General features: G+C 36.6%; 1 protein-coding gene across 14 annotated transcripts in view; it reads right to left on the reverse strand.

Moving 5' to 3' along the window:
* The window catches only part of PARD3 (par-3 family cell polarity regulator), a 648,369-nt gene that overhangs the window by 273,621 nt on the left and 356,840 nt on the right, over positions 1-17,908 (reverse strand). For all 14 annotated transcript variants that reach the window (XR_012157609.2, XM_073334436.2, XM_073334435.2 and 11 more), the window contains 2 exons: positions 6,603-6,694; positions 1,856-1,939 (listed from right to left, as the gene is read on the reverse strand). Coding sequence is in view for 13 of the 14 variants with exons in the window: in XM_073334436.2 (XP_073190537.1) it covers positions 1,856-1,939; positions 6,603-6,694 (176 nt within the window). In the remaining variant the exon portion in view is untranslated. The remainder of the gene's footprint in view (positions 1-1,855; positions 1,940-6,602; positions 6,695-17,908) is intronic.

Here is a 17,908-nt window from a genome sequence, read left to right on the forward strand (position 1 = left end):
CACAAAATCAAGAAGTAAACTCAGGGCCTTTTCAACTGATATTTTTATTATAATTCCACTGACTTCCTGAGTGGAAAATTCCTATAGAATTTAACAGAAAAATCTCTACATTTTTTAATCATCTTACAAAACTTATCACTGAATTACATCCTTTTTACTGACTCATTATTAGATGTGGTAGGTTTTTAAGAGTAATTTTTATAAAAACCTCATTATTCCTATAAGGATTGTTGATCTAATCCCTACTTTTTCCATGAGGGTTGGTTACATGAAAAGAACTGATTGACAGATGTCAGAAGACCTAGAGTACGTGTGTTTTGAGAGATTTTTTTTTTTTAAAACCACACAGCTTTATTAAACTAAATATCACCCTGATTAAGAGGTAACCAACAATTCTCATCTGACCCTCCCATCTTTTCCAGCGCTGTCCATGGCCTAGATAACGATGCAAAATCACAGCCTGCTATTACCTCCTGTCTTTATTTATGAGGTTGTGATTAAAACATTACCACTCTCATATCTGCTGACTGAACTTACTGAAGATAGGGTCAGGTCACTCATGGGAAGAGAGAGTCACCATATTATGACAGTTTGCTCTTACCTCCTGAAATCCTCAGGGAAAGTTGCCTTCAGTTCAACAAAATTATTAGTTTTGTCACAGTACTACATGTCAGTATAGCTACTGAAGCATAAAGGTTAAAATAATAATCAGAAAAAAAGTTTTTAAAACCATATTCCTCCTCCTACTGTAGAAGAAAAAATGTATATCGTGTGAAGAGCACTTGATATAAATATCTGATACACAGTAAATTACACTTGCTTCTAATCAATTTAAACTAAAATTGCTGATGGATAGGCAGACTTGTAAGAACATAATATCCTTTTCATCCTAAGATTACACTTTTTTAAATGTATGGTTTGGTCCTTTTTCATCAAAAAAAGCAGAAATAGTGAATGTAATTACACTTAAAGATAAAGGTAATCTCTTCCACCTCAAAATAAAATCCTACTTATATTCTTGACAGATTGACTCCTTTTCAGCATGCCCACAAGCTTTAAATCTCCCACAGTGAATAATGATTGGTAAAAAAGTAATAAAATTTTCCTGAAAGTACATTAATGTTTCGATTAAGGATCCTAAATACTAAAATTCTACTTCAGCAAAGCAAATGCTATAAATGGAGTGTTCTGTTTACTAATGTAATCCTGAAAGTTATTATAATGTAAATCACCTGCACTGCATTCATTTTTCTGCAACTTAAGAAATTCTTGCCTTTTGTCACGTAATGAAATTTAAGACTGTTGTGGAGAATACATGCCTTTCTCCAGCACCTCAAAACCCCATACTGTATGCCTTTCTTGTTTTCCTTTCAACACAGTGAATGCTATTTAATATTACAAGGACTGAAATTCTTTTTCTTTCAGTCTTGCTTATCAAATGCACGTAGATGTAGAATTCTCTGGTTTAGAATGCTGCTACTTTGGTAAATAGGAGGGAAATGATGCACAAATACTCTCCTGAATTAAAGGGGAAAAATAACTTTATGAGAGTTTGAAGGAAATAATTCATATCTTTGCAATTCAAGTTTCCATCAAGTCACAATACAATTTCCATTATAAGTTAAGGGACAGATTCTGCCATCTTTCTTCCCCTTATGTACTGCCTTCGTACAACAGTGTACAGAGTGAGTAAGAGTGGCAGAAAGTTTCAATTATTTTAAGTCAGTAAAACTTCCTCTTGAAAAAAAAATGTGGTATTTCAAATAGAACCTACAGGCACCTATACAAGAGTAAGCACAGCCAAGATAAAACACAACAAGTTATGATTCGATTAAAATCTTACACAATACATTACCTTCCGCCTCTGGCACTGAAAGGCACTACATGGATTCCCAAAGGCCCGCCGTCATTGGAGACTTCTACGAGCTTTACCATATCACTGTGAGACAATGATGAATGAGGGAACATGAACATGTGCCGTAAATGAACGAAAAAAACCCATACATACGCACACACACAAAACAGATATTCCAGAACTTAAGCAATGGTGATGAAAGCAATGTTGAAATACTACATACCTGAATATTAGTCTGATGGCATGAAAGGAGATCAATCATCAAAAACAATTCCATTAATAACTCAAATGAAAAGTGAACTAGCCCTTTTGGTAACCTTAATCAGCTACATGAATTACAAACTACACAATGGCACAGTTTTATATTTATATTGTTGGGTTTGGGGCTTTTTGTTAAATTTAAGCTGTCTTGTCTTCAGGCAAGTGGAGGATTTTTTATTTCTTTTTCAATTAATGTGTCAAATATGGAACAATCAATTTTTCTCAAAAACTATAACGGCTGTTACTGACCCTATCATACTTCCTTCAGCTATCCCAGTGAAAGCCTGCTCTAGCCTTTAATGTTAGTTTAGGCATTATCTTAAACTATTCAAAGGGGACAGTTTAAGTTTTAAAAGGGTAAACCTCCTTCAGTTTTGCAAAATACTAACATCATTTGATGCCTCGTGTTCCCACAATTTACCTACAGTAGAACCTCAGCGTTATGAACACCAGAGTTACAAAGTGACCAGGCAGCTACACCTCACTTGAAACTGGAAGTACACGATCAGCAGCAGAGATAAGAACAAAAAAGCAAATACATTTACATTACTGTGTGAAACGTAAACTACTAAAAAAATAAAGGGAAAGATTAAAAAAAGATTAAACAAGGTAAGGAAACTGTTTCTGTGATTGTTTCATTAAATTAAGATGGTTAAAAGCAGCATTTTTCTTCTGCATAGTAAAGTTTCAAAGCTGTATTAAGTCAATGTTCAGTTGTAAACTTTTGAAAGAACAACCAAAATGTTTTGTTCAGTTACAAACAACCTACATTCCCGAGGTGTTCATAACTTGGAGGTTCTACTGTAGTGAGCTTACTACAATTATTTCTGTTTGCTATGTGTATTTATAGATCTATATTTCTGTCTTCTCAAAGAAAATGTTTAATATGCCATGTAGTCAAGCAGAACTAGTTCTGTGTTTTACTTTTTGCTTTGGAAAGAGAAAATCAAATAAGCCAAAGGTCCAAAAAGCTCAAGAAAAGATCTCTGAAGGTATCAGAAGTAAGCCTGAAGCAAATGTCCTGAGTTCAGAACATCCACACATTTTGGGAATGTTTGGTCTGGGAGCCAAAAGCCATAAAACATTACAAGCTGTAGACAGACTAATCATCAGTCAAGACCCCAAATCTAAACACTCCAAAACTCTGGGAACAAAAGCTCTGAACCCAATCTGAACTTCTGGTTTTTGCTGGCCTCTAGTACTGTACATTTTTCATATTCTCTGGTACTATATACAGTACATTTGACAGTTGGCTTGCCTCTTGAATAAGGACAAACAAGATTTTACCTACAGTCAGTACAGATACACATGGCCAGATGCAATGGCCTATGGATGTCATGAGGGGACAGACCCATCACTGCCACACCAAATGACACCATTTTATCCAAAATATTGTGCCTGATACTGGACAGCACGACATCATTCAGAGGAAGGTTCAAGAAACCCCAAAACGGACATGATGGAGTAACCTGACCTTAAGGGATTTTTCTCCTCCTACATCTGTCAGCTAGAGACTGCTTTATGTCTCTTCCACATTTTTTAAAAATCCTACATAAATTATATGTAAGTGGCCTCATAATCTATATAAATGTCCAATCTATTTTTAAAATCCTACTAAAGTCATCTCTCTGTGGTATCATGTGACAATGAATTCTACTGGTTAATTGTCTATTGCATAAAAAATATTTTCCTTTCGGTGATTTGAATTTACTGCCTTTGGCTTTAATTGAATCTACCTTTTTAATTATATAACAAAAAAAGATAAATGTAACCACCTTTCTATCATATTTGTTTGGTATAGCTTTATCTCATGTCCCCTTCTCTAAACCACACTGTTCCCATCTTTCCAATTTACTCCATGGAAATGTTTCCATGCCTATGTTCATTTTCACTGCCCCTCTGTTAGCACTATGACTTCTTTGAGATAGGATGACCAAGAACTGATCAATTCTCCAGATGATGGTAAACCACTGATTTACTTGAGAGCATTATAATATTCAGTATTTTTTGCTGTCCCAATCTTCATACATCATAACAGTGTTTGATTCCCACTGCACATGAGCTGTGCAGAAGGTCTTCCAAGAATCAACTAAATCCAGAAAGTGTTGCAAGAAGTGCCTTTTGCTCATTACAGGTTGTTGTATATCCTTCTGTTCCAAGGAACACATTTTGCTTTGTTCTCAATTCTGAGGGCAGAGAGGAATATAAGAGTGGCAATCCATGTGATTAACTAGAACTTTTGTAAGGGACATGCAATACTCCATAATCCAATAAAACTGGACACCGAGGACAAGACAGTTTCCATAACCAAGCCCCAGATTCTGAATTGCTTAAACCATAGAGGACATCCTTTTTCCCATGATCTATTCAAGTTTATTCATAGCTTCTGCTTCCACAACTGCCTTTCTTCTGCAAACAGCCAAAACTCCCAGATCCTGAGCCCCATAAAATGGACATGGAAAAGTAAAGGAAAATTTGTCCTTGCCTAATCAATTTAGGTTTAGGGTTTCTTGAACCTTCCTCTGAATGATGTCGTGCTGTCCAGTATCAGGCACAATATTTTGGATAAAATGGTGTCATTTGGTATGGCAGTGATGGGTCTGTCCTCTCATGACATCCATAGGCCATTGCATCTGGCCATGTGTATCTGTACTGACTGCAGGTAAAATCTTGTTTGTCCTTATTCAAGAGGCAAGCCAACTGTCAAATGTACTGTATATAGTACCAGAGAATATGAAAAATGTACAGTACTAGAGGCCAGCAAAAACCAGAAGTTCAGTAACAGTACATCTACACAGCAAAGAAAAACCCAAGGCACTGAGTCTCAGAGCCTGGGTCAATTGACTCAGGCTTGTGGGGCGTGGGCTGAAGGGCTAAAAACAGCAGAGTAGATACTCCCAAACTCCAAGACCCTCCCCCATCACCAGGTTTCAGAGCCCAGGCTCCAGCTTGAGCAGGAATGTCTACTCTCCTATTTTTTGCTCTGCAGCCCAAGTCCCACAAGCCTGAGCCAATTGACTCGGGCTCTGAGACTCGGTGCCATGCGTTTTTTTTGTAGTGTAGACATACCTACAGTGGCATTCACGGTACCTGAGCTATATCACACAGTTCATTTTGCTCCTAACCCTGAGATTCCCACATGAAAATGCAAAGCACTCACATGGTATTAAGTGCTTGTCTACACCGTGTGGCAAGGCACACTATATGGGGGTTGATTTGTAAAGTGTACCGATGTGTTGCGCACTAACTGACCTGTGTAGACTCTGCTGGTGTGCACTAAATGCACACGTTTCCTAACATGCTCTAACGTAGCACTGTTTGAAACAATCCTATATTGAAGTCCACTGGAGAACTTTTAGCAAATACCAACAGGATCTACATGGGCCAGTTAGTGCCCAACACGTTGGTGCACTTTAGAAATCACACCCCCGTCGTATGCACTGCTACACCATGTGCACAAGCACTAAGAAAGCTCCCACTACATTTTTAATTGATGTGTTTTTCTGAGCTCATCTCTAAGCATACAGGAGAGGTGATGTTTAAAAAAAGAAAGAAAAAAAGAAGATAAGATAAGATGTTGGTACAAAAATCAGTTTCAAGATAGAAACAAGCAGCATTATATTTGATACAAAATTTTTATATACTCTAATTAGCAAATAGTATTTTGAATTCATAATACTTCATAAAGTATTTTGCAACTAAGATATGAAACGCGCTATTGTTTAATGCAAATTAATGCACTTATTATAATACTTAACTCACTTTTTTTAATCCCTATAACAATCAGCAGCTCTACAAACAAAAGGAAGAATTTTAAAATATTCAGAACATAATGGACCATTTCCCAACCAACATCACAGCCAGGTCTGGGTCAGGTCTTTGTAATGAAACTCAAAGGGCAAAACTCCCTGGATTTCAGGTTTCATCATAAAACCATCAGTCACTGAATCTTTTCTAGTGTGAAGGGGAATTTCAGGTTAGGCTCATTACCAGTGTGGAGTTCTGTTTTGTCTGGGTAGTCCTCCCCTGCAAAACTCCTCCTTTCCTGTGACTTGTTTACTGCATTTATGAAAGGTATAAAGGTCTTTAATACCCAAAGTCTCACCTGCCAATATTTTGGGACAGCCAGTTGGGCCCATTCCTTCCCCCATCATTAGCACCAAACCCTAAAATGCCCTAGGGTTAAGCATCTTCTGCGGAGATAGACCAATCTACCCACCCAACCATAGTATAGCAATGGCTCTGAAAATGCTCTATATCTCTGCTGCTGAATCACTAGTCTGGACCCTTTAACACTGGGTCTAAAAGATGCCCAAGGTGCAAGGGGCAAAAGGAAGGACCTGTTTTATGCAGAGTTGCAGTTAAAATAAAATGCATGTTACATGCTTTGTTTTGTTTATTGACATTATCAATCTTGTGATAGTAAGAATTCTTTACTACTCTAAATCTTACTGTTAAAAATGATGGAACTGCAGCAGTAACTTACTCTAAGGAAAAGTTGGTGGTGCTCTCCAAACCACTGTCTGCATGTCCAACTGGTTCAACTCTGCTGTTGTCCTCCTCTGTCCCATCTTCATCCTAGAAGTAAAGAAGATATTCTCCTTTAATATTCCAATTTTTAAATTGCAATTATTATATCCAAAATGGAAATATATACTTCAAAGATCAAAAGTCTTGTTTAACATTATAAGCACAGTTACTTCATCGCTGTGGCTTTTCTGTAACATTTATCTAGAGAATTGTTATCAAAATGCACTGCTAGAGTTTAACAGTAAGTATGAAATGACATGGAAGAAAATCCATATTAAGGTAAATAAGGTTTTAAAATGTTACACAACATAAATGCATAAAATAAAGAGGTAACGCACAATTTGTTGACTAATGAATCTAGTCCGGTCATTAGGCAGCTTACTAAAGGACTTAAATAAAGAGATACATTCAACTTCAATGCTAGTTAATTTAAAAAGAATAAGTTAAAAGTTGTAACAGGTACTGCATCTGCTTCTGAATTTCTTTCCCATTTATTCTCTCCAAGGTTGTTTTCTGAAAAGCTCCCATAAATATAAGGGGAAACTAACTAATTATACAGAGGAAACAGTGAAAAATGATTATCCTAAAAGTGCTGTCAAATGCACTAAGTGATCAAACCGAAAAGAACTGGGGAAATACACCTATATATAAAATCTCTTTCAGATTTGAGGCAATCTAAGCTGTAACATGTAATAACAGTAGGTAAAATAATATCACAGAAATATGATGTTTTAATTTGACAGAGTCCCTTTAAAATACTTAGGGCCAAATGTTGGACGAATTTATGTCTCATGTGATTTCACTAAATTAAATGAGGTTTAAATTGGTGCAGTGTTTGCATCCCAGTCTTGCAAACCCTTCTACACATACATAATCCCATTGAAGTCAGTATGGATTCTTTTCCTGAATAAGATTCTGCAGGATCTGGCTCTTCGCCATTAAATTATAGATAGATTTTTTTTGCAAGTGTATTTCAGTTACTGAAATAATGGAATTACTAATGCCAACAATGCCAACTAATCTCACATAACAATGCATTACTCCTGAACAAAGTACAGAGAGTTTTATATATTGTTTACCACAGAACTCCATTAACAGAATTGAGAGGTATTTATGGCTTCAAAGAATGAAAAAAAGCTCTGTTAATTGATTGATTTTACTTTCCGGAAGTGCAAATTAAAAATACATATATTATTCACTGTGCCTATAATTTTTAATGTCAGAATTGGGAATAGAGTACTTCCAAATTTAGACCAATGTAATTAAAGGATTTCCATCAGGAAAAAAGAATCAAAAGCATTTTTATAACTATGTGATTCAATAGAAATTTATGATTTTAATTACCCATGTGACCAAACAGAAGTATTATATTGTAATCAGCACATTTCAAAGCACGGATTTAAATTCTATTGGCAGAGGCATCAATCAGCAAAATGATAAGTGATGGGTTATGGTTCAGCACACAGAGTCAGACAATATATTAAATTACTGAAGAGATATTAAAGCAAGGCAGAGGCATTCAGTAATGTCCAATTGATATTTTGTCTGAGAGTCTGCAAAAATCAGAGGCTGGATGCACTGAGCTTCTCTGAGTCGTAGGTATGCTTTGTGCATCCTGGATAGCAGGGCACTGCTTGAAGCCAAGCTACTTGAAGATTGATGATCCTATGTTTTGAGAGGCTATAATATGCACTTCTTAGTCATCTATCTCTCAAGCACCAGGCAAGTAACACATTTCAAAGGTTAACCAGCATCTTGAACCTGCCTAGAACTGCTTTATGAATGTAAACAAGAACTCCAAACCAGATATTTTCTATACAGAAAAAGCTGTTTATAAATCAATTGTAAAGGATAACTACAATGTTAGTCACAAATACGCAGTAACAAGTTTTACCTTTTTTCAGATTTATTGGTCTTAATGAAAACTGCAACTATATATCAGAATATGGTAAATTTTGTACAACTGAAAATAATACTAAGGATCATAGACATTATTTACAATTACAGGTGGTGTACAACAATGTATACATTGTGGAATGCAGAGTTGCTTTAAACATGCAAAAAACAGGACATTTAGATTTGTTCCTCACATAAACAGTATCTCCTCCCCAGATTTGATATATAGTGTCATAGCACATGGTGTTAAAATTAATGTCTTATGTATGTCTGCAATGTAGCAGAGTCAGTTACTGTAGGAATCATCTCTCTGAATTTCAGGCATGCACAGACATGCGCTCTACACAGGTATGTGGAGTCACACACACCAACAGTCAGCTGCTTTTATTTCACTTTGTGTGGCTCTTGGTGATGCTTATATATATCTGGAGCTGTGTAAGGTGATAAATTTAAATGTGATATAATTATCAACCCATAGTCTAAATAAACCCAGTAAGTAAGGGAACATTTAAGATGCAAGCATCACTCACCAAAATAGAGATAACCACATGTGATCTTAGTATTATTATCTACCGTGTCCTTCTCTCTCAGCCCCTCCTTTTAGTTTGCCAGATCGTTTGTTGTTTGTTCATTTAGATCTAAATCCACCAAACTGAAGCGCACACAACTTTACTCACATGAGGAGTCCCGTTACAGTCCCTGGTACTTTTCACAAGGATAAAGCTATACACATGCTTCAGTGTTTGTAGAATTGAGGATCTTATATTGAAAGTTTTCTAGACAAACACTCTACCTTTATCCGGTTTATAAACAGCCATGAATGTTTATGGTTCTCTGTAACCTTCATCATCATCTGTGAAAGACAATATGCTTAACATACGCAATACATGTCTTTGAAACACACCTTCATTCTTTTTCTCATTTCTACTCCACACATGGAAACGGGACATTCCTTAGTGAACAAGAAAAGTTTGTACATTTGAAACAAAAGAGCTTTTCAGTTAGCCAAGCACAAGAAAAAATATCAAGAAACCGAACTTGGATAAATCATGGAGAATAGAATGCTTGGGTTTTGTTTGTTTTTTTTTAATCAAAAAGTTACCATCTGATATAGGTGCTTAGACAGAAAGTGTATTCTCAATGCTAGCTACAGCACTACTACCACAATGCCATAATCAACAGATGCATCCTTTAAAAAAAAATTATTTAATACTGCAGTAATCAGGAACGCTTTTTCTTCCAATATAACACAGATTTTGATATACATGGAACCAAATGTACAGTAAATTGGACACCTGCAGAAGCATGTAACTTGAAATTCTGATGTACTAAGCAAACTAAATAGCTGTGAAAATCTCTGCATCAAGCAATTATTTATTTGGAAAGTAGCTTTCTTCCTGAAAGGCAAAATCCACCTGTATGTGCTATTACTGAGGTAAACTAAGGAGAAGGCACATTACATTTAGTGGGTCAAGAAAGTTACAGAAACCCAGCTTCTGATATTCTCTTTGAAGCATGTTTCCCATGAAAACATATTTGTACGAAGTGCAAGGCAAACCTTCTATTTAGTACCACTAGTAAAATATTATACATATAACACCAATATGCTACATCAAAAGAATAAGCATTTCAGTGTAATTAAGAAACAATATGGTAAAAACTTTGTGGAGTGACAGTAATAATTTTTTTGTGACCCAGTTACAAAATTTTAAAACTTGTGACCCAGAGTTAACTGGATAGCCTCGATTGCTTTCAGATACATTATGTGCAATTGCTCTTAATCGTGTGAAATCAATTAATACGCTTGTGCATATGTAGGCAATAGCAGATTCTTTCAAAGCATGTGGTTATAGATCTGCACTCATGAATCAAGCCCCTAAATATGGAAACATAGCACTTTTTCAGAAAAGTAATTATTTTTCTATCATTATTGTACTAAATTTTATAATAAAACTAACTACTCAAACACTGAAAATCAGCTAAGTTGACCAAACTGGGCATTTTAAATTCTGGGGAATCTTAATGGATGAATACAAGAGGGGATCCAGTCACTGAAACTGCATGGTAAAATATTTCAATAATTCTATTTACACAGCTTAAGTAATTATTACACACACAAAAACTACATTAAAAGAACAATGAAGTTACAAAGTCAAGCACGCAAAAGTCAGGAAATACCAGAATTAAGGTTGCCTGTGCAACCTTAATTCAGACCGTTTGTGCTTATACTTTATGATACAGTCTTTAATTACATGCTCACATTCTCTTGTTTTCATGGGACCCTTGCCTCATTCAATGCACAGCATAGACCTGTCCTGGGGATGCATCAGGGTTGTGTACTGAAGGAGGCAGTGATCTATAGGACCTCTGCTTCATTTGTTGAAGTAGTTGATAAGAGTGTAATGAACAAGACAGGGGACTTCAGGATGAAAAAGGATGGCCTTGTGATTAAGGTAGTAGAATGCTGTCCTGAAGAAGTATATTCTATCCCTGCCTCTGCCATCTGATGTTACTCAAGTCACTTAAACCTGGGGTCTAAGATGCAGAAATGCTGAGCCCTCACAGCTGCAACAGAAGTCAATGGGAGCTGTACTTCAAACATATAAAGGGTGGTATAATGCTCACCCTGAAAAATCAGGTCCTAGGCATCTCTGAGCACCCAAATTGGTGGGTACTTTTTATCTTAATATTTCTGTGCCTCAGTCACCAGTGTGTGAAATGGAGATACTACCACCTCCCTCCTCTCACTGGGGTGGGGTGTTGCAAACTTTGTATTATTTAAAATCTCCAGCAGGAGTGCCAGAACATCCTCCACCTCGCCTCTTCCACTCGAGGCCCCACCTTTGCCCCTCAAGCCCTGCCCCCATTGCTCACTGCTCTTCCCTTCTCCCCACCCTCATCCAGGTTGGGCGGGAGCTGCAGCTGACACAAGTAGGAGGCTGTCCTGGCTGAGTAGGGGCTGGCACAGGTGACGATCCGGTGCCTCCCCACCTCCCTGACCTGTGGTGACCAGACACTGTCAGGTCCCCTTTTCTACCAGACTTTACGGCTGAACACTGGGCACCATGGCTACCCTGTATTGTGAAAACAAATTAATTAAAGTTTGTGAAGCACTCAGACACGATAGGGATGAGTGTCACAGAAAAGCCCATGAGAAAATTAATAATTCTGTCTTCGGAGCAGGATTTGAATAGCATGCAGTAAATAAGGCATGAGACCACAGATTGAACAAGGGGAAAAAATATTGAATAGCTATTCAGTAAGGGAGCACCACCCATGCAGTGCACTGAATGAGGCAGAGGTCCTATGAAAAAATTGTATGTGATGATTAGGGCTGTCAAGCGATTAAAAAAATTAATCATGATTAATTGCGCTGTTAAACACTAATTGAATACCATTTATTTAAATATTTTGGATGTTTTCTACATTTTCAAATATATTGATTTCAATTACAACAGAATACAAAGTATACAGTGCTCACTTAATATTTGTTTTTATTACAAATATTTGCACTGTAAAAAACAAAAGAAATAGTATTTTTCAATTCAGCTAATACAAGTACTGTTGTGTAATTACTTTATCATGAAAGTTGAACTTACAAATGTAGAAATATATACAAAAAAACCCTGCATTCAAAAACAAAACAATGTAAAACTTTAGAGCCTCCATTCAGTCCTTCTTCTTGTTCAGCCAATCGTTCAAACAAGTTTGTTTATATTTGCAGGAGATAATGCTGCCCACTTCTTGTTTACAATGTCACCTGAAAGTAAGAACAGGCATACACATGGCACTGTAGTAGCTGGCGTCATGAGATATTTATGTGCCAGATGTAGTAAAGATTCATATGTCCCTTCATGCTTCAACCACCATTCCAGAGGACAGGCATCCATGCTGATGACAGGTTCCGCTCGATAACAATCTAAAGCAGTGCAGACTAATGCATTTTCATTTTCATCATCATTAGTCAGATGCCACCAGCAGAAGGTTGGTTCTCTTTTTTGATGGTTCAGGTTCTGTAGTTTCCACATCAGAGTGTTACTCTTAAGACTTCTGAAAACATGTTCCACACCTCATCCCTCTCAGATTTTGGAAGGCACCTCAGATTCTTAAACCTTGGATTGAGTGCTGTAGCTATCTTTAGAAATCACACATTGTTACCTTCTTTGTGTTTTGTCAAATCTGCAGTGAAAGTGTTCTTAAAACGAACGTGCTGGGTCATCATGAGACTGCTATAACATGAAATATATGGCAGAATGCAGGTAAAACAGAACAGGAGTCATACAGTTCTCCCCCAAGGTGTTCAGTCACAAATTTAATTAACACATTGATTTTTAACAACCGTAATCAGCACAAACGCATGTCCTCTGGAATGGTGGGTGAAGCATGAAGGGGGATAGGAATGTTTAGCATATCTGGCACGTAAATACCTTGCACTGCCGGCTTCAAAAAAGCCACGTGAATGCCTGGTGACATTGTAAATAAGAAGCAGGCAGCATGATCTTCAATAAATATAAACAAACTTGCTTGTCTGAGCGATTGGCTGCACAAAATGTAGGACTGAGTGGACTTGTAGGCTCAAAAGTTTTACGTTGTTTTGTTTTTGAGTGCCGTTGGGTAACAAAAAAAATCTTCATTTGTAAGTTGCACTTTCAGAATAAAGTAATTGAACTACAATACTTGTATGAGGTGAATTGAAAAATATTATTTCTTTTGTCATTTTTACAGTGCAAATATTTGTAATAAAAATAAAGTGAGCACTGTACACTTTGTATTCTATGCTGTAATTGAAATCAATATATTTGAACATGTAGAAAAAGTCCAAAAATATTTAATAAATTTCAGTTGATAGTCTATTGTTTAACAGTGCGATTAAAACTGCGATTAATCACGATTAATTTTTTGAGTTAATCATCTGAGTTAACTGCGATTAATTGACAGACCTAGGGATGATATAATTAAAGACTATCATAATGCATATGTTCAAGGATGCTGAATTAAGGATGCACAGGCCAACTTAATTCAGGCATTTCCTAACTTTTGAGCACATTACTTTGAACTTGATATTCTTTAATTTTTTTCCATGTAGTAAATATTGAGCACACAGGAGAGAGAGACTCCTTGCTCACAGTTCCAGTGTTTAGCCCAGTGGCATCAGGGAGCAGTTATTACAGACAAAGTCCGGCTTCTGCCCTGTAGTCCTGGGATGGAGGGTGCAGTCCCATCTATAATACAGTACCAATAAGCATAATATTAATGCATGATGGGTCCATCCACCATATGCATGTCTAAAAATAACCTTTTTGATATACTGATTTCAACATATTGGAAAGATTAATCAAACTTATTTTTATGGCATTCGTTCTTGTAATATAATGAAATGAAGTAGTATAAATGACCTAAACCAAGAACCATGACGTGGAATACTCATAACAGAAGGTGAAGTGTTCTACTAACAGATTTCACTGCAGAGGAGAACAGACTGTCATTAAAAATAATTCTTAAAATATTGCACAGAAGCAAATTTTATTTCAGCTGGTAAACACAAAGTAAACATTTTGTTTCCATTACTAAAATAACCCTACTACTCTAATCCTTATTCCCCAATTTTGTACTGTTGTGCTTAAGTGTAATGATTATTTTGCTTATAACAGGTGAGAGATGCTGTATTGGCTATTAAATTCTGAGCAGTGTTTTATAAATGTTTGTTTGGACCCCTACGACATGAAGTAGCTTCTTTCTCTTTATGATCAGGTTTGGTGGGAAACAGCTCTTTACAGACCTTTTTCCAGTATCTTAACTTGCACAAGTACACTAGCCTCAAGCTTTCGTGCTAATGTTCTCACTTCCTGATTAACTGCTGAATCTCCAGAGAAGAACAATTTTCAAATCTGAATGGTTACAAAGATAACATGAAAAATGGAAGCTCTTGAATAAACACAGAAACAAAACAAAAAATACAAATTCTCTTTCACAATTAGAAAGGTGCTTTTTTGCAATCCATATCAGGCACACAGATGTCATTGGTGATGGGCAGAAAATAAGAAATCAAAGAGACCCTAAATTAAAACCTCACACGCTCCCACCACCAACCCGCCCCCCGCCCCCCCCCCCAAATCAGTCAATAGTTATTTTTGTTAGTTTATATCCTTCATTAATCCCAGATTACTTTTTATTTGTCAGCTTTCACAGGGGAAATAAGCTGCACCACAGAAAGGACTGTTGCAGCAGGTATGAAGTCTCTGCATGCCTGAAAGCTCCAGGAGGAAGACCAAACTGTGACTGAATGGCACAATCTAGACCTATATTTGTCCTCTGATCATATATACTAGAACCCCAGTATCCTGAAGGTCACAATTTATGACATTTCACCGGTAATCACTGTGGACCTATTCTCTAATGTGTATGTTGTATAGCACCTCATCACACATTTAGCCATACTGACTTCAATGGCACCCATCGTAAATATTGCTCAGGCACATTATCAGCTACCCCTCTTGAGGCAGCAGTCACGGAGAAAGAGGGTTTGAATATACAGTACTGGATTGTACTGTGGTTGTCACTAAATTCCAGTAGAACCTCAGCGTAGAAATAAACAAACATAGTAGAACCTCAGAGTTATAAACACCTTGGGAATGGAGGTTGTTTATAACTCTGAACAAAGTGTTATGGTTGTTCTTTCAAAAGTTTACAACTGCATGTTGACTTAAAACAGCTTTGAAACTATGCAGAAGCAAAATGCTGCTTTCCTTTTATATGTTACATTTAGCCACAGTATTGTACTTTTTTCTTCTTCTTTTTTTTTTTTTTTGGTATTCTCTGCTTCTGCCTGATTGCGTACTTCTGGCTCCAAATGAGGTATACAGTTGAGTGAGTTTGTAACTCTGAGGTTCTACTATACCAAAGATTTAAGTTTGGCAGGTTACACCAGATATTTTCGTATTTGAGAATTTGATTTGTGGCTGTGTTGCCAATTCTGTTACTTAAGACAAAAGATTGCCTCTGAGAAAAAACAGGATGTTAATTTGGTTTTGTTTGTTTGTTTCATTAAGAAATGTTATAAAAGAGCTTTATAATGAAAAAGTAGGTGTTCACTAAAAACATGTGGCAAGAATCTTTATTTTTTTATGGTGAACTATTAAAAATGTAATTTCTGGAGAGTTTTGTTGGCTCTGAGGTTTTTCCTCTCACCTCAGGACAAGCGAGAGTTTGTAAAGGAAAGAGTAGTAGCTAGGTGTCTTGGGACTTATTCAGTGTGATCCTTTCAAAGGACAAATGTATAGGTAATTTCTCATTGTCTTAGTTGTGAGTGTTTCCCACATACCTCTGTATATGTGAGGAAGACAAGACTGAAGTGAGATCTTCTTCACATCACATTCAGAAACTTAATGATAACCAGAAAATGCAGCACAGCCTTAGTAAGACGAAAATCAACTCATAAAAACCTGCTCCAAAAGAACAAGCTATAGTGCCAGGAAAAAAAAACACCTTTGTTTTAACTACATATAACACAAAAGAAACCTACATATACACAACCTGGAATGCATGACAAGAGACTTGGAGATGTCCCAAGTAACTAGAAACAGCTGGACTTCTCAGCTCGTTAATAGACCTTGCAGAATAGACACATTGAATGTGATCTGCCTGTACTTTTATCAAATGCTATTGCATAGTAAAGTCATGTAATCAGCTTCATGGGGTTGCCTTGCGGATCTCATGTGGCAGAACCAATTTCAGGTTAGCTATTGTTGCTGACATATCTCTAATAGATGGGGCTTTAACACTGACCTTAACGTGACAGCTTGCCAAAGAGCTACAACAAAAAACGCAGTAAGACTCAGATGCACACTGGCCTAAAGTGTTTGTGTCAATAGAAATACACACTTAATAGACTTTCTAATAGTCTTTGCTCACCAGTGAAGAGAGAACACTGCAAAATAAGAGACTCCATAAAGCTCTAATATTCTCAGCAAATCTGCAATGGAGTGAGCTAAGGGTAGAAATAATAGAAAGATTAATATGCAGCTCCTTCACTGCTTTCCAAAGCAATGCTAGTTATAAAGTGTAAGTAAATTTGAATAGTCATGGTAATATATTGTAAAATATATTAGTCACTAAGGGCCAAATTGTGATACCCTTTCACACACTGAATAGCACTTTATGGCATTAGTAGTCCCACTGACTTCAATGTGACTACTCATGGTGAAAAGTGCTATTCACCCTGAGTAAGTGTATTGCAATCTGATCCTTAGTGATTGTATGATCCAGGATTATTGAAAAAGAAGACAAGAACTAAATGGATAAAAAGAGTGAAATACAATCTCACCCCTGCAGATGCTTCTTGCCAGTTCAGGTGTGAGGCATATTTGAAAGGATCATTCTAGCGTCACTCCCCCACTGTTCATAAAACAGGAACACCAGAGCTCTCAATATTCAGCAGCATTTTGTTTACTAATAATTGTAATGCAAATAGTGTTAGAAATTACATGCCTGATACCTCACTGCCCTGTACCTTCAATACTCATTTATTCTTATGTGGCATCTCCATTATTGGAGGTTTGCAACTATGGTATTCCATTCTGTATAATCCTCTGCTAATCTCTTTGTGGATTAATAGTCCTTTTGATACATCCAAGATACCGCATCATGCATCCAAGATCTTCTTTTTCTACTTCCTGTTCCACTGCCATAAACTTGTGTCACCCGCTGATGCTCTTAAAATGCATCCTCAAATCGTAACATTCTTTTCATAAGCTCTCTGAACTAGTATTTGCATAGTTCCAATCATCTCCAGCGCTTTTTCATTGGTTACAAGGTCTATTTATGATATTTTCAGAATTCTTGTTACACCATAATTTGCTGTTTCTTTATTATTAATTATCTGAATGTACACATGCCTTAGCCGTAATTTAATACAAACTAAATGTAAGTTTTCAAGAACTTAGTCTTCAGATTTATATCCCTTCTCATCAGACGTTATTCGTCTAGAATGTCTTTCACTCTTCCTATTGTGGTGCTGACTTCAGTATCCAATTCTGCATCTGCTGTAATGATGTTTCCTGAATAGCAATAATTTCTCACTTGCGATATAGCCATGTAAGTCACTGGTATCTTGCAAGTTTTCAGGATCCCACCATACAACCACAGATTTGGTCTTGTCCACACTCAACTGTATACCATATGCTTTGTCATATTCATATATAATCTCCTCTATCATCATCAGACCTTCTTTGGAATCAGCCAACAAACTGTCATCTCCATAGCAAATGTTATTCACCCATTTTCCATTAATCTTAACACCTTGTATATTCATTAATACGTTCTTGTGTCCTCATTCACAAACTGCAAAGTAAGTGTAAAATGTGCCCA

This window comes from Lepidochelys kempii, chromosome 2 (assembly GCF_965140285.1).
Source record: "Lepidochelys kempii isolate rLepKem1 chromosome 2, rLepKem1.hap1, whole genome shotgun sequence".
Taxonomy (NCBI): Eukaryota; Metazoa; Chordata; order Testudines; family Cheloniidae; genus Lepidochelys; species Lepidochelys kempii.